Genomic DNA, 23,942 nt, shown 5'->3' on the forward strand with positions numbered 1-23,942 from the left:
CACCTCTATCATCTCTCTCTCTCTCTCTCTCTCTCTCTCTCTCTCTCTCTTTTCACCTCCTATTTCTCTTCTTCATCCTTATCCTCATCCCGATTCTCATTCTCTATCTTCATCTTGGTCTTGCTTTTCATCCTCAAATTACACACACAGAGATTTAAAGTCTTTATGTGACTGATAATCATCATGATAATAAAGATAATGATTGTGATTTGATTTGACAAATGGTAAAGTTGTCATATCGACTTTTGATGTGATGATGATGATTATGATGATGATGATGATGGAAGATGAATAAATAAATGAGTAAATGAATGAATGAAGATAAAGAAGAGAAAATTTGTAACCCAATGGGATCGATTATGAATAACAATGTGAACACTGTTATTATTCACACTTGTAGTAACCTCTAAATTGTGACAACATCAACACCCCAATAATCATCGTGTCTCGTAAATGACAACAATCAACTCGTAAAGTTACAAATGAGTTTATTGTATTTGTCCATTCGATTGTTGTTATCATGTTGTGAGTCTCTTTCAATTGCGACATGTTTATCATCTTCTCTTCTGGTTCCTCTTTATGTGCAGTATGTTTGGTGTGTGTCTTTTTCTCCTTTTCTTCTTATCCCCTTCTTATCATCTTCCATCGTCCATCGTCCATACTTATTTTCGACAGTTATTCGGCTTCACAGGTAACGCTTTTACCTATTATGATGAAGAGAAATAAAGATTATGATAAATATAAATGAATACGAATACGAATAGAGGGATAAATAGAGAGATGAACAGAGCAGAATAGAATAGAATATTAAATGAGAAGATGATGAGAGATGATGAGAGATGATAATGAGGCACAACGGAGTAAATGAAGCTTACAAAGTCACACATTAGTGTAAATTGTAATCATAATGTTAGTATATTAAATTACGAGTAAATGAAAAGACCAAGAAAAGCTCAAGTTCATTGTTGGTAAATTGTTGTAATCAAATGATTACAACTGAGTGTTGATCATGTTTATGGTCAACGTCATCTCGCTCAGTGTGATATCAGGTCAATATTATGACGATCCAATTAATGGTTAGTTTATGGTGACATAAACAACCAACATCTTCATCTTCATCTTCATCACTCTCATCTTGCTCATCATCATCACCTCAGGTAAATGCAGATCAACATGTTATTGTATTGGAATCAATTGAGAGACTCAAGTGTCTTTATAATCACAATTTCAATGTTTGCTTTTTCTATAATAAGAATAACAAGAAAATAGAAAAGATTGAGAAGATAATGATGAAGATGAAGATGAAGATGGAGATGGAGAGATGAAATGATAAAGATCTAGATTTATCTTCTCTTTCCAGAAGAAAAAGAAAGAGATGAGAGATGAGAAAGGAGAAGGAGAAATGAAAGGTTGTCATCTATTTTTCTTCAATCACAACATCATCATAATCATTAACACGATTTTTATCCTTAGAAAAGAAAGAAAAGAGAGGAAAGAGAAGATAATGATGATGGAAATGATGATGATGCTTATTTTGGTTTCTTTTTGTGACATACTTGAAGAAAAAGTTGGCAAAGAACAACAATATTATTGGTATTTGATGGAACCCAAACTAATCAATAATTAGTCTTCAATTTCATAGTTACTATTCAAGAACCATCATGATTGTTATTGTGATCAAACTGAAGATGAAGATGAAGATGATGATCAGTGAGCGAGAGGTTAAAGGTGTAAAATTAAGCTCCATGATTGTGGCGATAATCATGTTGAGCTACTTCACGATTTTAAGTGTTTCTTCAACAAGAACAACATTAAATCTCTTCAATTACTCCAACAACTTATTCTCCTCTAAATGTTGTTAACATAAAAACAACTTTTTCTTTTTGTTATTCTTTACTTTTTATTAACTTGATGAACCACAATATTTTTTATTCTTTTATTTTCTTCATCTTTTTCATCTCAATTTCATTCGTTGGTGTTTCCAGTTTACTCTTTATCTTTTCTCCTCCTTTATCATCCTCACCCTCATCTTCATCTTCATCTTCATTTTATCTCTATCATAATCATCATTATTACGAGTGTTCCCTTTTATTGTAATCAATTGATTGACCATCGTTTATGTTCACGCCTTTGATTGTTTTCATGTTTCATTTGAGAAAAAGTTGTAAAACAATTGATCACAAAATGAATTGGAAAAGGTGACAAGATGATGATGATTATGATCACGGTGATAAAATGATTCGTAAGATTAGGTTACAATGATGTAGACGATTAAATAATAAAAGTGAAGTAAAAAAGAGCAATCAAAAAGTATTGGGTAGAAATTCAATAAATCATCAAATTAACTTTACGATTTAAGGTTAACCTTTCATTTGAAAGGTTGAAACCATAAACATTATTATCAACACAATTAACGTAAACATCTTAAATGTAATAACAATCAGATTAAATCATTAAGATAAGTAAGACATTTTTACTTCCATTTCCGTTTTGTTTTTCATCTTTATTTTATCGTTTTTTTCATTGTTTTTGTTGCTGTTAAAATCTAAACAGTTGATTAACATAATTAAATGTTCTTACTTCAATGGTAACAATTTATGAAAAGAAAACAACAATTAGTTGATCAGATTGATTGGGAAACCAATAGACTCACTGTTTGTTCAATTCTCATCACAACTGTGATCAGATTTCATGTTAATTCATTTGAATTAATCTTCAAGAATCAAAAATAACAAAACGGATTAGGAAGTATTAATAAGGGTGAAGATGAGGATGAGGATGAAATGAGATAAAGATGAAGATGAAGATGAAGAAGATGAAGTTGTCATTGAAGAGTATGAACCAAGTGATGAAGGATTAGAAAAAAAGCTGATGGAATCAAAGTGAATTGTTTACAAAAAGAATTAAGAAATTCAATTGGAGACAATTTAATGTTCACTTGTAGTAAGTAAACAAGAAAATAACTACAATTACAATTTAGTTTCCTTTTATCAACACACAGAGACACAACTTTATCATCTCTCATCTCTCATCTCTCACATCTTCATCTTTATCCTCATCCTGATCTTCATCAAGAGTTGACTTACAGTATAATCCATGTTTCATTATCATAATGACCATGAACTGGTTACCAAATAAAGGATTGTCTTTACCATCCACATCTTCGTCCTCGTCTTCATCTTCATCTGCATCTTGTCATCAGTTGATTAACTATTTGAATATCTACTCAGTTTGAATGAACTCAATTCTTTCCGTGGATCAATCAACATTTCATTGATTATTCAGATTCTGTGGTTACAATGAACATGAAAATCGATAAAGTGAAAAAAGAAAGAGTCAAAATGATGAATGAAAATGTTGTCATAATATTGAGAGTTTGTGGATCGGATTATTAATGAGAACAAATTTTCATAATATTCAAATGTAATGTTACTATTTGATAAGATTCATGGTTCTTAGTCAAGGTTTCACTTGAATCTGTGCTCAGTTATCATGTTTACTCACCAATTAAGGTTATTTAATATTATTTACATATGTGAATGTAACAATTGATAATCCAACCAAAGTAATCAAAGAGTTAATCCTTGTACCATGAAATCGCTTGTTTAGTATTCACATTAAACTAATCAAAATCTATTGTGGATTAAAAAACAAGAATTGGAAAAAGGAATCAAATTAATTGATCATCATGTCCAATATTTCACATGGACAATTTGATTGGGTAAAGTTTCAATCTCATTTTGTTCATTTCATATAATTAGTCATGATTGTTATTCAAAAAGTTGAAAATGAATCGATTGATTGATTGATTGATTTGTTGGTTGGTTAATTTAATTCCCATGATAAATTGAAACAAATTTGAATATAATAATGCAACAAATTATCACCTTAATTCAAGTAATTGCAATGATTGAAAGATACAAAAAAATCATCAAGTTAATAATAACAACAAGAAAAAAGTTTCTCCAGGTAAACTGAATCAACTCTAATTGTAAACAAGTTATAACAATTATCTTTTCACATAACAAGTACTATTCATATTAATAATATCATCATGTTGTTACTTGAAAAGCTAATCATCCAATATTTTAGATGATGACGATAATGATCAAGATGATGAAGATGATGAAGATGATAGAAAATAAAAATAATCCAATACAAATGAAATAATAATAAACGAATCGTATTGATAAATGTACAATATTTGTACACAAATGAACAAATTGAGTAACATTATAATAGATTAAATTCAAACAATTGAATTCAATTGATTGCAATCAATCAAAGAAACTCAACAACAATTACAGACTAATTAGATTTACTCTTGATTATAATCAATCTTATACGTTGTGGATCTATTATGTTAATAAAATCATTTACATTATCATCGAATCTTCACCATCATCATCATCATCATCATCTTATCTTCTTCTTTTCATCTTCTTTTCATCATTTGACTTTAGAAAGATTTTCTTGCTTCTTTTGTCATAACAATTCAATGTTTCATCCAATAGTTGTTTCCATATGTTAAATGAATCAATGATCAAAATGATGATGATGATTAAGTTTGTACAGGTAACATAAAAAATATTATTACACAAATGAAGATGAAGATAAGAATCAGTTAATCTGGAAATGTATCTCAAGGAGGAAGATGAATATGTGTGTGTGTTCATTGTGTCCACAGGGGAGGCCCTCATCTCCCATTGAGATGTTTTCAGATTAAGACTCAAGGTTATAAGAATTACATATTTCTTTCTGTTCGTAGGAACATAAAAACTAAACTAAAACTCGAAAAGTACAACAACGTAAGTCGCAAGTGAACATAATTTAAAGATTGGTGAAAATTTCATGCATCATTAGGCCGAAATGGGAATATCTTTACTCTTTCTCCTTTTATCTTTATCTTTGCATCTCTATCAGATTAGTAAATAATAGTGAGTATTGGATAGAGAAAGAAGGAGGAAGAAGAAGAAGGAAGAAGTAAAAAAAGAACAGAAGAAAAAAGTAAATAAAAGAAAAGATGAAAATGATGAGGATGAGGATGAAGAAGATAAAGACACAGGTAGAGAGTAAAAGAGAGCAAAGGAAACAATAAGGAAGAGGAATAAGTTTATTAAGAGTAAAGAGGAAGATGGAAAAAGACAAAAAGACTTAATCTTTACCTTGACTTGTCCATTTGAACCAAAGTATTATCATTGTTGTTATTGGTGTAGGAGGAAGATGAGGTGATGATAATGATCAACAGGATGATATTTAGTTGGTTCGTTTGTACACAATTTGCTTGTTAATTATCATCGATATTACAACAATCACCTTGAAAGAGATTTAGATATTTATATACTCGAACACTGATTGAGTCTGTTCAGGGTCATCGTTTTATCTTATTCATCATCTCTACTTGTCCAGTTGCTCTCGTTGTTCTGTTGGTCATCTTGTTAACCCCTTGTCCTCTTCTCTCCTTTCCTTTCCTGGCTTTTGTTGTCCATTTGAAGGGCTTAAGAGTTACTTTGTTACAAATAATCACAGGGTGATAATGAACTAGTCCTGGCTCTAAATGGATGGTAAATGGTTTTTGGCTTCATTTGATTGACCAGAACACAATCTTCATCTAATGTAACCCTAAAGAAAGAAACAAAATACTTTTGGTTAGTCAATTTTATACACAAACAATTGTTTCACTTTCTCCTTAATCTCTCCACCAATAATCAACATACAATTGAGGGAGAGAGAGAGAGAGAGAGAGAAGGAAAAGAAAGGAAAAGGTGAGTAAATTACAATAATATCCCGAGAATAAATAAACAAAACATAAGAATTATAAAAGAAAAGAGAAAAGAGAAAAGAAAATAGTCCCAGATGAAGAGTAGAAACTCACCTTTGATATAGAGAAAAAATAACAGAGAAATGAAGGAGAAAAACATGGAAAGCGGATTAACAGAAGAGACGAAGAAAAAGAAAATGATCAATATTGTTTATCTTGGATAATAATCAGTTCTTATTGAAGATAATTTGACAAAATAATGACCACAAATTAGACAATAAATAAACAACAAATTATAAAAAGAAACCAAATCACAATTAATGTTCACCAGGAAAATGAAGGAAACAAAACAATTAGAATAAGAAAAAAATTCAAATGTTTACATTTCAATCCAAAGGTTTCGATTGATAGACAACAGAGGGAGCTGAAATCGAATTAACTATTGGAATCAAATCGGGTTTCCAATCATTTATTTGTGAATAGATTGATCGTCAATTAAATTTAATTTACGAGAAATTATGTTCGGTTTCCCTTATCAACATTCTGTCCATTCGAATACAACTTACTCAAAGCGCCTCCTCCAATATTAGAACATAATAGGTGGCGCTCGATGATTTCGTCGAATTATTTTTTCCTTCATTTGGAGTTTTAATCTGGAATTTTGTTTATCTTCTTGTACAATTAGTTAATCAAGTTAACATAATTTTCTTCATCAAAATATTCGTATGGAAATTAGTTCCTTCCAAACTCTTTTTGTGTTCTAAGTGAATTTTACATTGTTCAAAAATCGCTGTAAACAAATTATGGACAGTTTTCGAAATTAAAAGTTCGCTTGTTGTGATCAATCTGTAGGTTTTTATAATCGATTGATAGTCAATTGGAGTACTGATTAAGTGAATGTTATTATGACATTAATATATTGCGATAGTTGAAAGTGTTCAATCCATGGATTTGCTTGTGATTCAATTGCTTTGAGTTCAGAAACCATCATTATCTTTTCAATTGTCAATTAGATGATAAGTTGATATGAAAAATAAAAAGAAATTCATTGATTTTTTATTTTTTTTTCGTGTTAATTTAATTTTCTATTGAATGTAAATTAAATTGGTAACAACTTTTGATCATCTTCAATGGTTATTGATCATCACAATGATGATAGATTATCTTCTGGGTGTGAAAATAACAGAAAAATGTATTAACATGAAAATCTTTCAACTGGGAGTGAATTTTATTTCTCAACATGAGATGAAATTTCAATCTAATTTTATGGTAAACATTGTGTTCAGTTTCCAAGTCAGAGGAAGATGAACATGAACATGAAAGAGAAGAAGAAGAAGAAGAAGAAGAAAAGGAGGATGATGATAAATGATGATAATGGACAAGGATTGATGTAAATACTCAACTTACAGGTTACCGGATGATATTTATCTTCCTTTCCCCTTCGCACCCCAATGAAGATAATGAGGATGATGGAAACAAAAAGCTTTTTAGAGAAAGAGAAGGGGGAAGAGAGAGAGAGAGAAAGAGAGAGAGAGAAACTGTTTCTCTTTGAGATTCATTGGAAATATGAAGAATATATAATGAGACTATGAGAAGATTAACAGATGACTCTCTTTGGATGAGGAACAAGATGAATGAAGATAAAGGGGAAAAACGAAAAAGATATGAAATTATTTCACCTTTAAAAGCATTTCTACCTTTTCTCTTCCTCATCTTCTTCCTCCAACAAACTAATGATACTTTTAGATGATCAACATTTTACATTGAAAACACTGATTCCAAATCTCCATATAAAGTTACCTTTATAATCATCAGAGTATTTGTTATACTAACCTTATATTTCACTTATCATCATCTCTCTTTCTTGGTCTCCCCTTCATCTTCATCTTCATCTTCATCTTCATCTTCATCAGCATCATTATTTGAAGATAATGATTATGATTATCAAATTCCCATGTTGATGTTGATCATCATAATCATTTGTAAGTAATTAGGATCAGGATTCTGATAGAATATGAAAACTTGGTCTTTATCTTTTCCAATTTTCTATCAAAATATTGACTCAACCACAAAGTACAAATATCTTCATGTACTTTGTGTCTTCCTCATCATCTTCATCTCGTCCTCATCCTTATCCTTATCCTTTTTTCCGTGTGATTGTAACCATATTTTGATTTATTCTTATATTTCATAATCTGATATGTGACATGGTTCATATTGTCATTTTGATCTTCGTCATTATCTCGATCAACCTTTTCATCACAAAATCATCTCCTTGAAGATTATCTTCTCCATCTCCATCATTATCCTTGTCTCTTCTTTCTTGTCAACATAAGATTCAATTGCAATAATAATTTAATCTCAATTGAATATTGAATAAGATTCATCAGGTTTGATGTTCAATGGTTACAATTATCAGAATGAAATGTGAGATAATCATCATTATCATCCTTATTGTCATCTTGATAATCTTGATCATCGTCATCTTCATCTTCTTAGCATTTGTCCTAATCCTTTACATACAAAATGCTTTTATGTGGACAGGAAATATTCATTAACAGTTATACTCATGATTATGGTGAAAACAGATTAACAATTAATCAGTGAACAGTTTCAAAGGAATGTAAATATTAGAGATGATGATAAATTATTATCTCTTTTGATTAATCATCTTCATCAAATAGAAAATCATATCTGTTGTAATAATAAAGTAAAAGCATCAAACTGATCCGATTAAGTTTGATGATAATGATGAAGATGAAGATGAAGACAAAGATGATGATGATGAAGATGAAGATGGAGATGAAAATGAAGATGTAATTGTAAAAAGATTTCAATCAAAGATTATGATTAATATTTTGTTCAATTGATTGTATTAAGTTTTTATTGTTGTTTGAAAATAAACTTAAAAGTGTCTATTGTTATTATCTTCAATTAATGTAATATAATAAACAACTTGGAGAGTTAATAGTTTACAGATTAACTGACCACTCGCCATCTTATTATTATTTACAAGCTTATCCATCAATTCAATTGACACCAATATCACGGCCTCTTTTGCCTTCATCTTATATGATCGTCGACTAATGAACATGTTTAACTGGTCATTTTCTGCCTCAATTAATCTTCAAGAAACTGACCTATTGATTTTTCTGTATTTCATTGAGTTGATCACGAAGAAAGAGAGATGATGATGATGATGAACAAATAAGATTGAAGATGATAAAAATATGATCGAGATGAAGATACAGATGAAGATGAAGATGCTGAGAGGAAGGAAGGAAGTAAAGTAGAGTAACAAGAGTGAGAAATAAGATGATAAGGATGATGAAGATTCTGAAGATGAAGATGAAGACGAAGACGAAGATGATTAGAGTATTAAATGTAATGAGTTTGACAGGTTCTTTGCTCAACTGTTATCATTATTTTCACTCAACTTGTCAATTGAATGGAACGAGAAAAAAAGAGATTGAATAAACTTCACTCTTACCTTTGACCTCTCCCATTTGTTGGACATTGAAGAAAATGCCAATGTGTTTATTTCAACCAAACGAAATGAATGTTTTATTTTCATTTGTCACCAAAGATTAACATCAAAGATAAACAATCAAAATATGAGAATCATCATCAGATACATGTACTAAGAGATAAAGAGAGAAGAGGATATAAAAAGACAAAGAAGGAACCACAAGGAACCGTATCATCGGACTCAGCCATGGTTGGTCAATCAGTATATTTGAATGATAATCAAATGATCAAAAATTTTAATTTAAAAGCAAAAGGAAAAGTTGGTTCAATCCAAAAATTAATTGCTGAGAATTAGTCTCTTTTTTACCGCAGAATTTGGATTTGAAAAATCGAGATTGATCGATTTGTTTTGAGAAAAATGGTCGGTACTCTGAAAATCTCGGATTTTCTTCGGATAAATAACAATAAGATTTGATTATTCTCTTGAAATCATTTTACTCTGATTCATTTAATCATTAAAACAAACGCGATCAACGCTTTCGATAAGTGCTAAATCAAAATTTTTTGTCATTAAAAACGCACAAGGTCTCGAAGCTCAAAAATTCTGCTCCAAGACCATTATTAATTCAGTTTCAATTTTTTTCATAGATACTCAAATGTTTAACAAGTCGTTGCTCGATCATGCTCTTGCTAGATAATTGGAAGATGGTTCGTTTGTTTCTAGTTCTCAAGACTGAAAAAATTGAGAGCCAGTTCTTGTTACGAAATCGTAGTCAAATAACTCTTTCTATTGAATTTCCTCATCTAAACATATTGAATTATTTTCACCCTAACTGTCCGTTTTCTGGATGGCCGAAAGAATCAACAATGATCAGACCTTTAATTATTCTTGAAAGTAACAAACTACTGATAAAAATGTTCGTAGATCAGAACTTAATGAGATAGAAAAATTTTATTGCAATAACCCTTGACATTGCTTTTTGTCATTAATAATATTCTAAAGGCAAATTAAAGCTACTAGGATATCGAGACCGAAAGGCTTATTAATTAACAAAGATAATGATAATAAACAGTTAATTGGATCAACTTAAGCTCTTAATCAAAATTCGAGGCAGGTAGAGCCATCTATCGGTTGTAAATCGTACTCAAATTCACGCTCAACGAAAAAGTTACACTTTGGCGCACAAGTTTAAATTAGTAATCAAATGAAAATTACCGATAAAATGTTCAAGTGAACAAATGTTCAAAAATCTTCACCACATAGCCGAAAGTAGGAAATGTCGACATTTAGCGAATGAATAAAATTTCCTCGTGTCAACTTTCTACTAAGTACCTACTGTATTATTGAGAGAGAGAGAAACCTTTTAGTTGACATTTATTTTGAGGGAATTTCAAAGAGATAGAAAATCGAAAGGACAAAAATTCGCTGGTAATTTAACTTAATACGTCAATAAAGACACAAAAAAGAGAGAAAGAGAGAAAATATCAAAGAAATTATCTAATCGTCATAATGAGAGATACGAAAATTGAAAATTTCTATTTGTATCTTGAAAATAACAATGAAAAAATAAAACTCGTTGATAAGTAGTTAAAAGATAAGTATATTAATCAACCCATAAGAGATTAACTATAAGAATACTAGAAAAAGTTAATCTAATCACCAATCTGAATTAACGTAATTTGAATGAGATCATCAAACACTTACCCAGATATTAAGATAATCAAATTGAAATTAAGGGAAATTGGGCAAGGCTCAAGATATGTCCGTAAGCTCAACTTTTCTACTTTCAGCTGACTTTTTTTCAGCTTATGACTCGCGGTTTTTTAGGAAAATGATTAAACAATTAATTCAGCAAACTAAGGTTATTTGACGCCTTATGAATATAGCGGGTACATGTTAGTCCACATTTAACGATGAAATGAAAGTAATTAGTGAAAGACGGGGCTAATTAGCTGTCGACAGCTAACATTACATTAATTGTGTGATAGTTTGGTTGATTCAGGCCTTCCTTTGTCCATAGTAACCCTTAATAGACAAAACATAACCCAACTGTAACAATAATTGTGTAAATTAAGTAGAAATTAATCAATTGATTATTTTTTACAAAAATAATCTTAATTGATAAAAGCGATGTCATCAAAATTTTACCTCATCTTAATTGATGAGGTGATGATGGGATTCACCTCCTCGCTCCATAGGTAAAATATATATAAACAGAAACATTAACCAATAAAATTAAGTTTTATTAGTAGCTGAATTCAGATTCAGTTTTGAACTCTAATCCCTCCTCAAAGAGTTTTTCAGATTCTAATGATCCTTCTTGCATTCATTACTGCAATTATTATTCTTTATATTATTTTGGTAAGATTATACTATAGCCCCCCCCTTCTAGTTGTCCTGAAATTTTTTGTATGAATAGCTAATACCAATATGTGTATTCATGAGTAGTATGAACTTGCGGAAATGTCTAGTATAGAAGTTACAGGGATTCAAAAATAGAAATTTGAATTGAGCTCTATGGAGTAATTCCTTATTTTGCCGAACATGAATAGGCTATCATTAAGTTCTGATGGATGCTCATTGCGATGGCACCGGTATGTCCCAAATGGCCCACGATTGAGACCAAATCTCATTGGGAACCGGTGATGTTGGCAGTCCAAAGCAGACTTAAGGAGACTTTGCTGCTTGCAAAAGCTCACAGCTTGCTCCTTGCATGGTGTTGATGTTGATGTTGATGTTGATGTTGATGTTGATGTGGGATGCTTGCTACTGGAATGGACAGTATGGCTCTTGCCAATTTAGCTAGACGTGGATAATTTGCTTTCTATTAAAACTCTAAATCATCACGCTTATTTTAAGACAAAAGATACGAATCTATTTCGAGATCCATGAAGAGAGGATAGACGGTTAGAGAGATTTGTTGCTGTGGTCATTTTTTCACATTCTTGATCGATAGATGAAGCTCGTCTGCTTTGTAAAAACATATTGAACAGAAGAAATGGTCATTATCCAACTGCTTTCCAGATTTATCACAAAGAATACCAAAATATCGCCACACAGGGCTTTTTTTGTTACCCAGTAACTTGAGCTTTCAGCTATTAATCTATAATGATGAAGAAAAATTTTTGTAATATGTTGATGTGAAAAAAATAATGTTACATACTTCCAGGTTAACCATAATTAAGATATATATCTTGGTAGTTATACAGCTTGATAAACTAGAACAGGTGAAATTACTTTAAAAATAATACAACAATGATGAACTATACAAATCAGCTGAATGGGCGTATCACCCCACGCCACACATTACAAAAAGGCGGAGAAGGTACGAGTTTAAAAACTACTTTATCTATATGTATATAGGATCTTGAACAGTTAAAAATAAATTAGAAATTCACAAAAAAACGTATGAAGGAAATGCAAAAAATTTATTGAATTTATTTTTATTCATGGGCTTAAGAATCAGCATTTATTGCATATGTAATTTGTATGTGCTGTCTAGTAGCTGCAAGGTTTTTATCTGGTTCAACCGCCAACCTTTCTGCACATATTGAATCTGCGTCCGGTCGATAATTCATGTGTCGAATAGTAACGTCTATTCGATTACCTACGAAGGAATGGCAATATGGACATTCATATTTCACATTGCTCTTGCGTCTCCTCGATTTTCTTTCAATTGGTCCACTCTTTTGTAACGAGGGTCCAAATTTTGTTTGATTAGAATTTTCTCTCCACCAGTAACGTTGTCGATTTGTTATGAAACTGGTTACCAGAGCAAGATCTTGTTTTTTGATCGATATTTTCTTTAGAAGATTTATCACCACTTTTCTTGATACTTTGTCGAAGGCTTTTGATACATCATGAGCGAAAATCTTTTTCCCTCTTAGGAGCCATCCAATTATTATTTTCCATACTTGCTCTCTGTTTCTCCGTGCACGATATGCAAATTGTCTTTCACTCAGTAGTTTCTCGACCTCTGGTTCTATACGAGCTAAAAGTATTTTATCAATTAGCTTCATCAGATGAGATTGAGTCTTGACGATTCTGTAGCCACCATCAGGCTTAGGTATCTTCGTACCACCACTTATTTTCAGATTGACCGGTATCAATCCATTTTTTAAGATTTTATCCACAGCCTCAATCACAATATTATTATTTTTGCTTTTGAAGCATTGCCATTCCTGTATTGTGTAGTCATCCGCCAATCCCAATGAGGTTTTGATCTGAAGTTCTCAATCCATACTTTTTCCTCTTCAGTTAGACCAACGTCAAAGTGTTCTCTCGTCTCCATTTCATCTAACTGTTCCTGATCATAGATTAACTGCTTGTTAAATTGTTCAAAGAAAGTTTCAGGATCTTGATATTTAAAGATTAAAAATTTGTATCGTTTCCAGAAAACCTCAGGCCTCATCTCTGCGGTTAACCACTTCACTCTCCACACTCGCACATAATATGTAGTTTGACATGAGCTATATGCAAAAAAAATTTCAGGTCTCTAAACGTGCGGACCTAATCCGAAGTCTTACCAAATTTTCTCACTTCAGCTGTTTCCCTTCTTGGTTTCCAACTCCATAAATTCGCTTCAGCATTTAGGTCACCTCCAATTATTATCGGAGCTCCTGCTGGAATATTATTTATGATGGTCAGAAGATTTTCCAGTGTTTCCGTTGTCCTCGGTGGGTTGTATACCGAGATTAGCCAGAGATTTTCATTGTTTATTCGTATCAATGACACAATCACACAGTCAGTCGGTCTTAAAATTGCTTTTGGCTCAATATCTTCCGACATCAGAATCGCCGTTCTCGATGTTGTCACCATCCCTTTGGTGGTAAAATTCGTCGCCAGCATCCATTTCGATATTTCACTTAGTAGTGCAACACAATTCGATCTTCTGCTGCTCCAATCACGACATTGATCCAGAGTTTTTCGCCTCTTGTTTATGTTGAGTTGAAGAATTTCAAGCTTTGTCATCGGAGGAGATTTCAGAAAAGAGAAAAGTAAGAGAGTACGAAGATTATTCTGAGTTAAAGAGAGAGAAAGAAAAGAGAAAAAGGTTACATTTGGAAGTTCAAAGCGTGATGATCAATAAAAACAAATGCAAATTGCAACTTAGTGGGACAACAATGTATAGTAGTTTTGATTTATTTCACGTTTCATTCAATTATTGTTCAAAGCGGAATTACATGGTGTTTCTAGTCTTGAGTTTGATCTGTGAAAGAGACAGTTAGATTTTCAAGTGTGTTTATATTCGATTGATGATAGAAAGAAAGTTGAGACAAAGGTGAAAGAGGTTGAAAAGGAAGATTAAGAAGGAGAAAGGAAGAGAAAAAGAAAAGAAAAAGGATTATTTAGAGCAGCTTTAACATGTGGTTGGCATTTGTAATTGGTTGATTAATTGGTATGTTTTTGGTTGTTTTCATTGTTGTTCGATGGTTTATAATTTGTGGTCCATCTTCTTGGGTTACGGATTTACTGTCGAGGACAAGGTTCTTAGAATGACGAAGTCTTCATGATGAGAATAGGCATAATCATCACATATCATGGCCCAAGTGATGCAGGATCGATGATTCGAGGGATGACCACTCTCTCTGCCATTTGCTAAGCACGTTCTGCACTGCGGCATGTTGCTACAGAGAAGCGATTGTCCATGATATGGTTTGTTACAGACTGAACATAGAATTTCGGCCGAACATGGTGATATGGTGATCCATCAGTGGTTACAAAGTGGCATCTTAAACATTGTTGTTGTCCAACCTCATCAAAGACTTGAGCTACCGCATCGTTTGCGTGGGTAAATTTCCACCGATTTTCCATCATGATATATCTTTGGTTCGTGCGAAAATTGACAAAGTGCCAGTTCGGAACCATGGGTCGATGAGATTCTGTGATTGTGAGTTCATGGAAACCAATATTGTTCACAAGATCATCAATAATTTCCTCAACAGGTATTTTCGTCGCTTGATAGGCCATCGAATACAGTGGAATTTCCGACTCACGAGTGACTATTACATCTCCACAATCTTCCTGAGAGTGTATTAGCATTACAAATTCCAAATATTTACGTTTCAGGACTGCAACTCGCATTTCTCTTCGTCTTTCTTGTATCGTAACCCTCGACTGGAGCCAACCATTCATTAAATCACCATTTATTAGTAGCTCACCAATTCTAATCATCTGATCATTTTCTGAGCAACTAATCTTGACCTCTTGATATGCAATTGAAGGGTCCATCAATCTCGAAGTAAAATATGGCGTTTGCGGGTGACCCCGAGTGAAGCCAGATGACTCTCTTGATACAGCACTAATTTCTCCAATTGTCATTTCGGTTTTCTGCACTTGACACAAAGGAAGAAAGGAAGGAAGAACTGATAAAGAAAAATCAATAGGTTTGGGTTAACAATTGGATGATGGTCTCAAGATGTTAGATTAATACTCAGCGGGAGAATAGAAATGTAAAAGAAAAGAATAGAGGGAAAGAAGAAGAGAAAAAAGGAAAAGGATGAGAAGAAAGAGATTGTTTGGAGAAAAAAAGGAAAAAAGATAAGAATAAATTGATTCAATGGTGTCCATGTGTTGACTTTGAGACTTTTTTCAAGTTCATTCTGAAGTTTTATTAGCATTGTCGGACATTCTCGACAGAAAGCTGAGTGACCTTTCTTGCCATGACAATTCGCACAGGACCACTTGTCTTTTGTTGTTTCACATTTCCCCGGATGCGCACGACAACAGTAGCCACAGGATCGCTTGAACTTGCAGTTATTCGCTCTATGATTCCATTGTGAACAATTTAGGCATATAATCAGGTTGAAACGATCCATGACCTCTACTTTCTGCATTCCAGTCGAGATTCTTCCACCAACTCGTTCAATCTCACTTCTGAGCAATGAGTTGACTGCAAAAGTGGTCTTGTATCGTCCCTCTCTTAATATCAAGGTGTTCTTCCATTTTAATTCATGTTTCTCACCCCAGCGATTGTACTTAAAAATTTTCGCAATCCAAGTTCCAGCATTTTCTCTATTTAGCTCATTGTTCAGGATGATTGAGATTTGAGGATCTTTTAGCTTTGGTGTTTCAACTTTTCAGTTCATATTGTTCATTTGTTGTAATTCCTTAGCAAGGATCATTCTCCCTGCTTCGTTGTCGACTATCACCTTAACACCAAATCTTAAAGGAATTGTTTTATCTATTAAAAGATGATTGTTACCCATTTTTTCATACATTTCCGAGAAGATTTTCTTAGTAGTATACCCATCAAGCCGTCCATTTCCTTCCATAATTGTTATGTTGATCGAAGGTTTTATGGTTAGTCCAGTTACATCTAACCAATGTAATCGTTTACTGTTCTTGTTTTCGGTGTAGCTCAGGAAGATGTTTTGACCCTCAGGGTCACGGTCCTTAGTTGTAAGTGGATCGATCATTTTCTCAGGCTGGGTGTTTTTCGAAAGTTTGACAGTGTTTTGCCCACTTTGCTTCAAGAAGAGTGAAATTAGAGATATGTCTTCGTTATTTACATCTTGATGAGGTGTTGTTTCAACGAATGTTTTCAAGGCCACTAATGTCTCATCTATCGTTGCCGAATCTAATTGCTTCGACAATTCAAGGAAGAGTTTATCATCGGTAACATCCAATCTTCTGAGCGACAATATGAATTGTTCAATTGTCGGTCCTGTGTTCTATTTTCAAAAGAAAACCAAAGAGTTTAGTTAGGCATATCGCCCATTTCAGTACATTATGATGAAATAAAGAAATTACTTTTCTTACCCCATCATCCTCTATTTCACTGTCATATATGACGTTCATCTGTCGTTTTGGTGGTGGACCAGATGGTAGCAATCGGTCAACTTCATTGAGTCTCTTTTTTCCTTTCCTGGGGGACTTTTTCGGTGGATCTGGGGTAGTATTGAGTTCGACATTGTATATTTGTAATTGTCACTTGTAATAATTTAATTTAAAGGGATTTTGATTTGAAGTGAGTTAACACTGGGACTTCTCTTCTCAAAGTCTAACCGACCGATAAGTATATTAATCAACCCATAAGAGATTAACTATAAGAATACTAGAAAAAGTTAATCTAATCACCAATCTGAATTAACGTAATTTGAATGAGATCATCAAACACTTACCCAGATATTAAGATAATCAAATTGAAATTAAGGGAAATTGGGCAAGGCTCAAGATATGTCCGTAAGCTCAACTTTTCTACTTTCAGCTGACTTTTTTTCAGCTTATGACTCGCGGTTTTTTAGGAAAATGATTAAACAATTAATTCAGCAAACTAAGGTTATTTGACGCCTTATGAATATAGCGGGTACATGTTAGTCCACGATGAAATGAAAGTAATTAGTGAAAGACGGGGCTAATTAGCTGTCGACAGCTAACATTACATTAATTGTGTGATAGTTTGGTTGATTCAGGCCTTCCTTTGTCCATAGTAACCCTTAATAGACAAAACATAACCCAACTGTAACAATAATTGTGTAAATTAAGTAGAAATTAATCAATTGATTATTTTTTACAAAAATAATCTTAATTGATAAAAGCGATGTCATCAAAATTTTACCTCATCTTAATTGATGAGGTGATGATGGGATTCACCTCCTCGCTCCATAGGTAAAATATATATAAACAGAAACATTAACCAATAAAATTAAGTTTTATTAGTAGCTGAATTCAGATTCAGTTTTGAACTCTAATCCCTCCTCAAAGAGTTTTTCAGATTCTAATGATCCTTCTTGCATTCATTACTGCAATTATTATTCTTTATATTATTTTGTAAGATTATACTATAGCCCCCTTCTAGTTGTCCTGAAATTTTTGTATGAATAGCTAATACCAATATGTATTCATGAGTAGTATGAACTTGCGGAAATGTCTAGTATAGAAGTTACAGGGATTCAAAAATAGAAATTTGAATTGAGCTCTATGGAGTAATTCCTTATTTTGCCGAACATGAATAGGCTATCATTAAGTTCTGATGGATGCTCATTGCGATGGCACCGGTATGTCCCAAATGGCCCACGATTGAGACCAAATCTCATTGGGAACCGGTGATGTTGGCAGTCCAAAGCAGACTTAAGGAGACTTTGCTGCTTGCAAAAGCTCACAGCTTGCTCCTTGCTGCTGCAGACCTCATGCATCCAGTCGAGCATGGAACCAGGCTCGACTAGAGGAATATGGAGGAACATGGTGTTGATGTTGATGTTGATGTGGGATGCTTGCTACTGGAATGGACAGTATGGCTCTTGCCAATTTAGCTAGACGTGGATAATTTGCTTTCTATTAAAACTCTAAATCATCACGCTTATTTTAAGACAAAAGATACGAATCTATTTCGAGATCCATGAAGAGAGGATAGACGGTTAGAGAGATTTGTTGCTGTGGTCATTTTTTCACATTCTTGATCGATAGATGAAGCTCGTCTGCTTTGTAAAAACATATTGAACAGAAGAAATGGTCATTATCCAACTGCTTTCCAGATTTATCACAAAGAATACCAAAATATCGCCACACAGGGCTTTTTTTGTTACCCAGTAACTTGAGCTTTCAGCTATTAATCTATAATGATGAAGAAAAATTTTTGTAATATGTTGATGTGAAAAAAATAATGTTACATACTTCCAGGTTAACCATAATTAAGATATATATCTTGGTAGTTATACAGCTTGATAAACTAGAACAGGTGAAATTACTTTAAAAATAATACAACAATGATGAACTATACAAATCAGCTGAATGGGCGTATCACCCCACGCCACACATTACAAAAAGGCGGAGAAGGTACGAGTTTAAAAACTACTTTATCTATATGTATATAGGATCTTGAACAGTTAAAAATAAATTAGAAATTCACAAAAAAACGTATGAAGGAAATGCAAAAAATTTATTGAATTTATTTTTATTCATGGGCTTAAGAATCAGCATTTATTGCATATGTAATTTGTATGTGCTGTCTAGTAGCTGCAAGGTTTTTATCTGGTTCAACCGCCAACCTTTCTGCACATATTGAATCTGCGTCCGGTCGATAATTCATGTGTCGAATAGTAACGTCTATTCGATTACCTACGAAGGAATGGCAATATGGACATTCATATTTCACATTGCTCTTGCGTCTCCTCGATTTTCTTTCAATTGGTCCACTCTTTTGTAACGAGGGTCCAAATTTTGTTTGATTAGAATTTTCTCTCCACCAGTAACGTTAAAATCACTCCTTTCATAATCAGGTTTATTTTGAATAAGGCAATATTTTTTACAACCAGTTTCAACTTGTCCCAACACTTGACAAGGGAAATCAATACCTTGATAGTCAAACACTTTGCTTAAATAAAAAGAAAAATTGTTCAAATTAGTTTCACTGAGTTTCATATAAATTTATTGATATTTACCTTTATTACCCAGTTTTTTGGTTCATCAACATTGCTGTCAATACCAGAAGCCATTATTATAAGAAATAAAGTGGTCAATACTAGGTCAAACAAATTCAAAATGGAGAGTACAACCGAAATGATAGCTTTTTTGTATTTGAGTCGACTCTAAGTCGACTGACTCTAGTCGACCGAGTTGCTTGATTTTCGGCTTCGACTTGAGTTGGTTGTTGATCGACTGACTTACTGACTCCATAGACTAGCTTCGGTATCTACTAAAATGATAGTTGTGCGTCTATTTTTGTTACTTTCAGGTCTAAAATAGACAATCATCGAAAAATTGTTCATATAATAGGGAATTTACATTGTAAATGAAATATTAATTGAACTTGCAATTGCAAATGAATAAAACGAAAAGTAATAGACGCACAACTATCATTTTAGTCTCAATTTCTTATGAACAATCAATAGTACTACAAGTTGTCGATTTTTCATGGCACTGGCCCTAATAGTCTAAGATTAACAGGCCAAAACTCGTCATTCAATTTCAATAAAAGTTTTCTTAAATTGATCGTTGGGATCTAACAAATATAATAATACAAATGTGTCCCGAATTTGTTAATGAAAATTTGAAGAAAAAAAACCAAAACAAAAAAACATAACATAACAATCAATCAATCAATCAATAAATTGGGTTAAATTGAATTTCTATCAGAAGAAAAGAAAAAATGAGATCTGATCAGAAATCATTTATCATCAATTATGTAAAGATTTTCTGATCATCTTCACGGTGATCACTTGCATTGTACTTTTGAAATATAATATCTGCACTTGAGAGAGAGAGAGAGAGAGAGAGAGAGATTTTCTTAGTTCAGGGGATCCCAGAAGGGGAGCTCTTAGGCTTATGCGGCGCCTTATCCAGTCCGGAGGGCCTGGGACAATCAAACGGACGCACAATTGACCAAAAATTCAGCTTAATTTTTGCATTTTGAGCCGATGGACACCAACGATAAGTGTGTTGAATAACCATTGGCTCCACCTCCAACCATTAACGCTCATCTTACCAAAAAAAGTAACGAAAAAGAAAGACTAGTAGTGCCCCCTGGCGTATTCGAATCCGAACTAATTTTTCTTCTCTCTTACTGTTAGCTTATTTATTATCTTTTCACTTCACTTTGAGTTTTGTGTCTATTCTTCACAATTGTTAATGTTTAATAAGATTTTAATTTTCTATTCTATTGTGTTGGTTTAGATTTTCTTTTTTAAACAACAAACATTAATATTTATATTCATTCATCTATAATGCTTTCAGTATCCTGCCAAATGTATCCTGAACCTCTTAATTTATCATCACCTTTACCACCTTCACCACCAACAGCAGCTTTGCCAACAAAACAAATCAGTCCTCTGATCACATCATCAACCACAACCAACAACAACAACCACAACAACAATAATAATAACAACAACATAGTGATTGTCAATAATACTGGTAACATAATTAGTCGTTACAATATAAACAATAATAATAATAACAGTTATGTTAAATCTCGTAAAGTGAATTGGGTTCAATTATCTGGTCATGAGAATACTTTTGCCTTTGGTGGACCAGAAATTTTGTATAAAAAGTGTAAACCTGATGGACATGAAGTTATCGCCTACAAATCTCTTATGGAGGAAGTAACCATGAAACCATTTATTCCAATGTATCGTGGAACCGTTACCGTTAATGAATCATGTTTCATTGCCATTGACAATCTATTGTATCCATTTGACAATCCATTTATCATGGACATTAAAATGGGATCAAGGACTTTCCTTGAAGACGAGGTTTCAAATGATGAACCCAGAAAAGATCTGTACGAGAAGATGATTAAATTGGACCCTAATTCGTTATCATCAGAGGAGAAGTCAAATAGGGCAATAACCAAGTTAAAATATATGCAATTAAGGGAGCAATTAAGTTCATCATCAAATCTCGGATTCCGTATTGAAGCATTCAAGGTGAGCAACTTGAAAAAAAAAGAAATAGAAAATTAAAAGAAGAGCAGAAAATAAGTTGATATAATACAGTATAATTTATGTTCTTAGATAATAATTTTCTCTCTTCTCTCTCTCTCTCTCTTTCTCTCTGTGTCGTGTAATATAATATATTTATATATAATTATCTTATCTTCAATTAAGCAGACAGAATCAAAACAAACTGCAGCCAAAGATTTATCCTTTGTGAAAACTCGTGATGAGGTGAAAATCTGCTTACAAAAATTTCTTCCTACTCGGCGGGACCAGTTAAATGCACTTGTTGATCGACTTCAATCAATACAAAGTTCATTTCAAAAATCAGCCTTTTTCTCAACCCATGAGGTGATCGGTAGCTCTTTACTTATGGTCTATGATAAATCTAAAGTTGATGTTTGGATGATTGATTTCGCTAAAACAGTTCCACTGCCGAGAGATGTTACTATTGACCATGTTTCACCTTGGAAATTGGGAAATCATGAAGATGGTTATCTATATGGATTACAGAATTTGATAAGCATTGTGAAAGAATTTTAAAAGAAGCGATAGATAAGTTGATTGAGTTGAGAGTGCATCATGATGATGTTCATGATGATTTTCAAGCTGATGATGATGATAACCCAACCCACCGACTTTGCTACTTAATTTTTAATGTATTATTATATTGTATTGTATTGTTATTATTGTTATATTATATTTCATTTAATTGAAGCAAATTTAAAGTTATATTGTCGTTTTTTTCAATCTTTCTTTACGTGTTGTGAAAGATATTAAATTTTACCAGAGAGAGAGAAAGAAAGTAACCAGATTAAGTTGATTGTTGTGATTTTCATTGAGAAAAACTGCCAATAATTAAATTGTGATATGACAACAATCAAAAAGTCCAAAGGAAGCAAAAAAAAAATACAATATAATATAATATAAAATCTCAATGGGATCATGTTGATTAAAAGGCCGAATCATAAATTGAATAACAATACATTATGATATTAATAGTGAATTAAATTTCAAACAATTAAACAACTAACTTTAAATTGCTTTTGTTTGTTGATCAAAATTAACAATCAGATGATTATTATTATTATGATGATTGTTATTTTTAATTGTCTCTGATATTTTTAAATCATAAGCTAAATTGTAGGCGGTTATTATTTGGAGGGATAGTTATTATTATAACATTGATAATGATTAAATTTAATTGTTAATCATTATCATTTGTTTGAACGTCAAAAACAAAACAAAACATTTAATCATAATTTTTATTAGTTAACTATTTCATTTGGTTACTTTAATTACAATAACATTTTGTAATCTTAATTGTATTGGCATCTTTATCCGGGTGATCATCACCTCGTAATTAATTAATCAATTAGATTGATTGTCTTCTTGTTAATCTTTATTAGCTAATCGTAAACGGATATTGGGGCTTTTCCTGTATGTTATTAATTAGGGATTAGTTAATCAATCAAACAAACAAAAAGTAAAAAGAAAACATAATATAACAATTAAAGTAGATAATTAAATCAGTTAGTTGATGATTAAGGATTATCATGTCATTGATATTGTCTCTCTCTCTCTCTCTCTCTCTAATTGCTGGGTGATTAATTATATTTATGACTATGATTAACATGGTAAACAATGTTAATTTGATAATTGATATAATCTATGTCATAATCTAATTTATTTTTCACTAATTATCGAAAAACTATTCAATCATTGTTGATTGTTGGATTTTAATCAGCTCATTTCGACTTCAATGTTAACTGTTGTTGTTTGTTGTACTTATTTACCATCAATTCTGATTACCTAATTAAGTTGTATTCATTTGTTTTCTTCATAACTAATTACTTGATTTAACTGATTGTAAGTATGTTATGTAAATGTAATTAAGTCGCATACTAATTAGGGTGGTGATGTTTTTTTTTATTTACTACACCAAATAATCAATGGTAATTGAATTGAATCAGGAATTGAAGTTAATTATCATGAGAATCAACGTGATGAGTGTGAAATGATTTTACCAAAGTGCGAAAATGACTTTATTTATCTTTCAATTCAATTCTATTTCATTCATGTCTCTCTCTCTCACACACACTTACTCCCTCTCTTCATCATCATTTATCATCTTACTCTTTCATCTGTTAACATAGAAAAAAAAAACATATTCTCATCTATTTAGAGCTCTGAATGACGCACAGAAACATCATGGAGAAAAGAAAAAAGTTCCAACGATTATTCTCAGAGAATGATGTTGATGATTGGGAAATAGAGGTTGAGTGAAACAGTTTAATGAAGATGATGATGAAGAAGAAGAAGCAAAATGAGATGATAC

At 32.3% G+C, this 23,942-nt stretch overlaps 1 protein-coding gene and 1 long non-coding RNA gene across 3 annotated transcripts; one reads left to right on the forward strand and one right to left on the reverse strand.

Moving 5' to 3' along the window:
- Window positions 1-471: 471 nt before the first annotated feature.
- On the reverse strand, window positions 472-6,134 carry LOC128388956 (uncharacterized). Its single transcript, XR_008325379.1, has 5 exons — window positions 5,876-6,134; window positions 5,166-5,622; window positions 3,505-3,633; window positions 3,087-3,288; window positions 472-704 (listed from the first exon to the last, which is right to left on the reverse strand). It is a non-coding gene; the product is annotated as an uncharacterized LOC128388956 (long non-coding RNA).
- Window positions 6,135-20,732: 14,598 nt separating this feature from the next.
- Window positions 20,733-22,336, forward strand: LOC128388955 (inositol-trisphosphate 3-kinase homolog). Of its 2 annotated transcripts, none has more exons than XM_053348429.1 (2): window positions 20,733-21,595; window positions 21,776-22,336. In XM_053348429.1, exons 1-2 carry the CDS (start codon window positions 20,894-20,896, stop codon window positions 22,145-22,147), a joined length of 1,074 nt encoding a protein of 357 aa, XP_053204404.1. In that variant the 5' UTR covers window positions 20,733-20,893; the 3' UTR covers window positions 22,148-22,336. The 2 variants fall into 2 exon arrangements, with proteins under 2 accessions (XP_053204404.1, XP_053204405.1); XM_053348430.1 differs by having other exon boundaries at window positions 20,739-21,595; window positions 21,779-22,336.
- Window positions 22,337-23,942: the final 1,606 nt, after the last annotated feature.

This window comes from Panonychus citri, unplaced genomic scaffold, assembly GCF_014898815.1.
Source record: "Panonychus citri isolate SS breed McGregor unplaced genomic scaffold, ASM1489881v1 Contig00104, whole genome shotgun sequence".
NCBI lineage: Eukaryota > Metazoa > Arthropoda > Arachnida > Trombidiformes > Tetranychidae > Panonychus > Panonychus citri.

Excerpts from the sequence above, each read along its gene's own strand:
- LOC128388955 (XM_053348429.1), top strand. The coding sequence starts at position 20,894 with ATGCTTTCAGTATCCTGCCAAATGTATCCTGAACCTCTTAATTTATCA. Across the intron at positions 21,596-21,775 it reads TCCGTATTGAAGCATTCAAG|CAGACAGAATCAAAACAAAC; the intron begins GTGAGCAACTTG and ends TCTTCAATTAAG.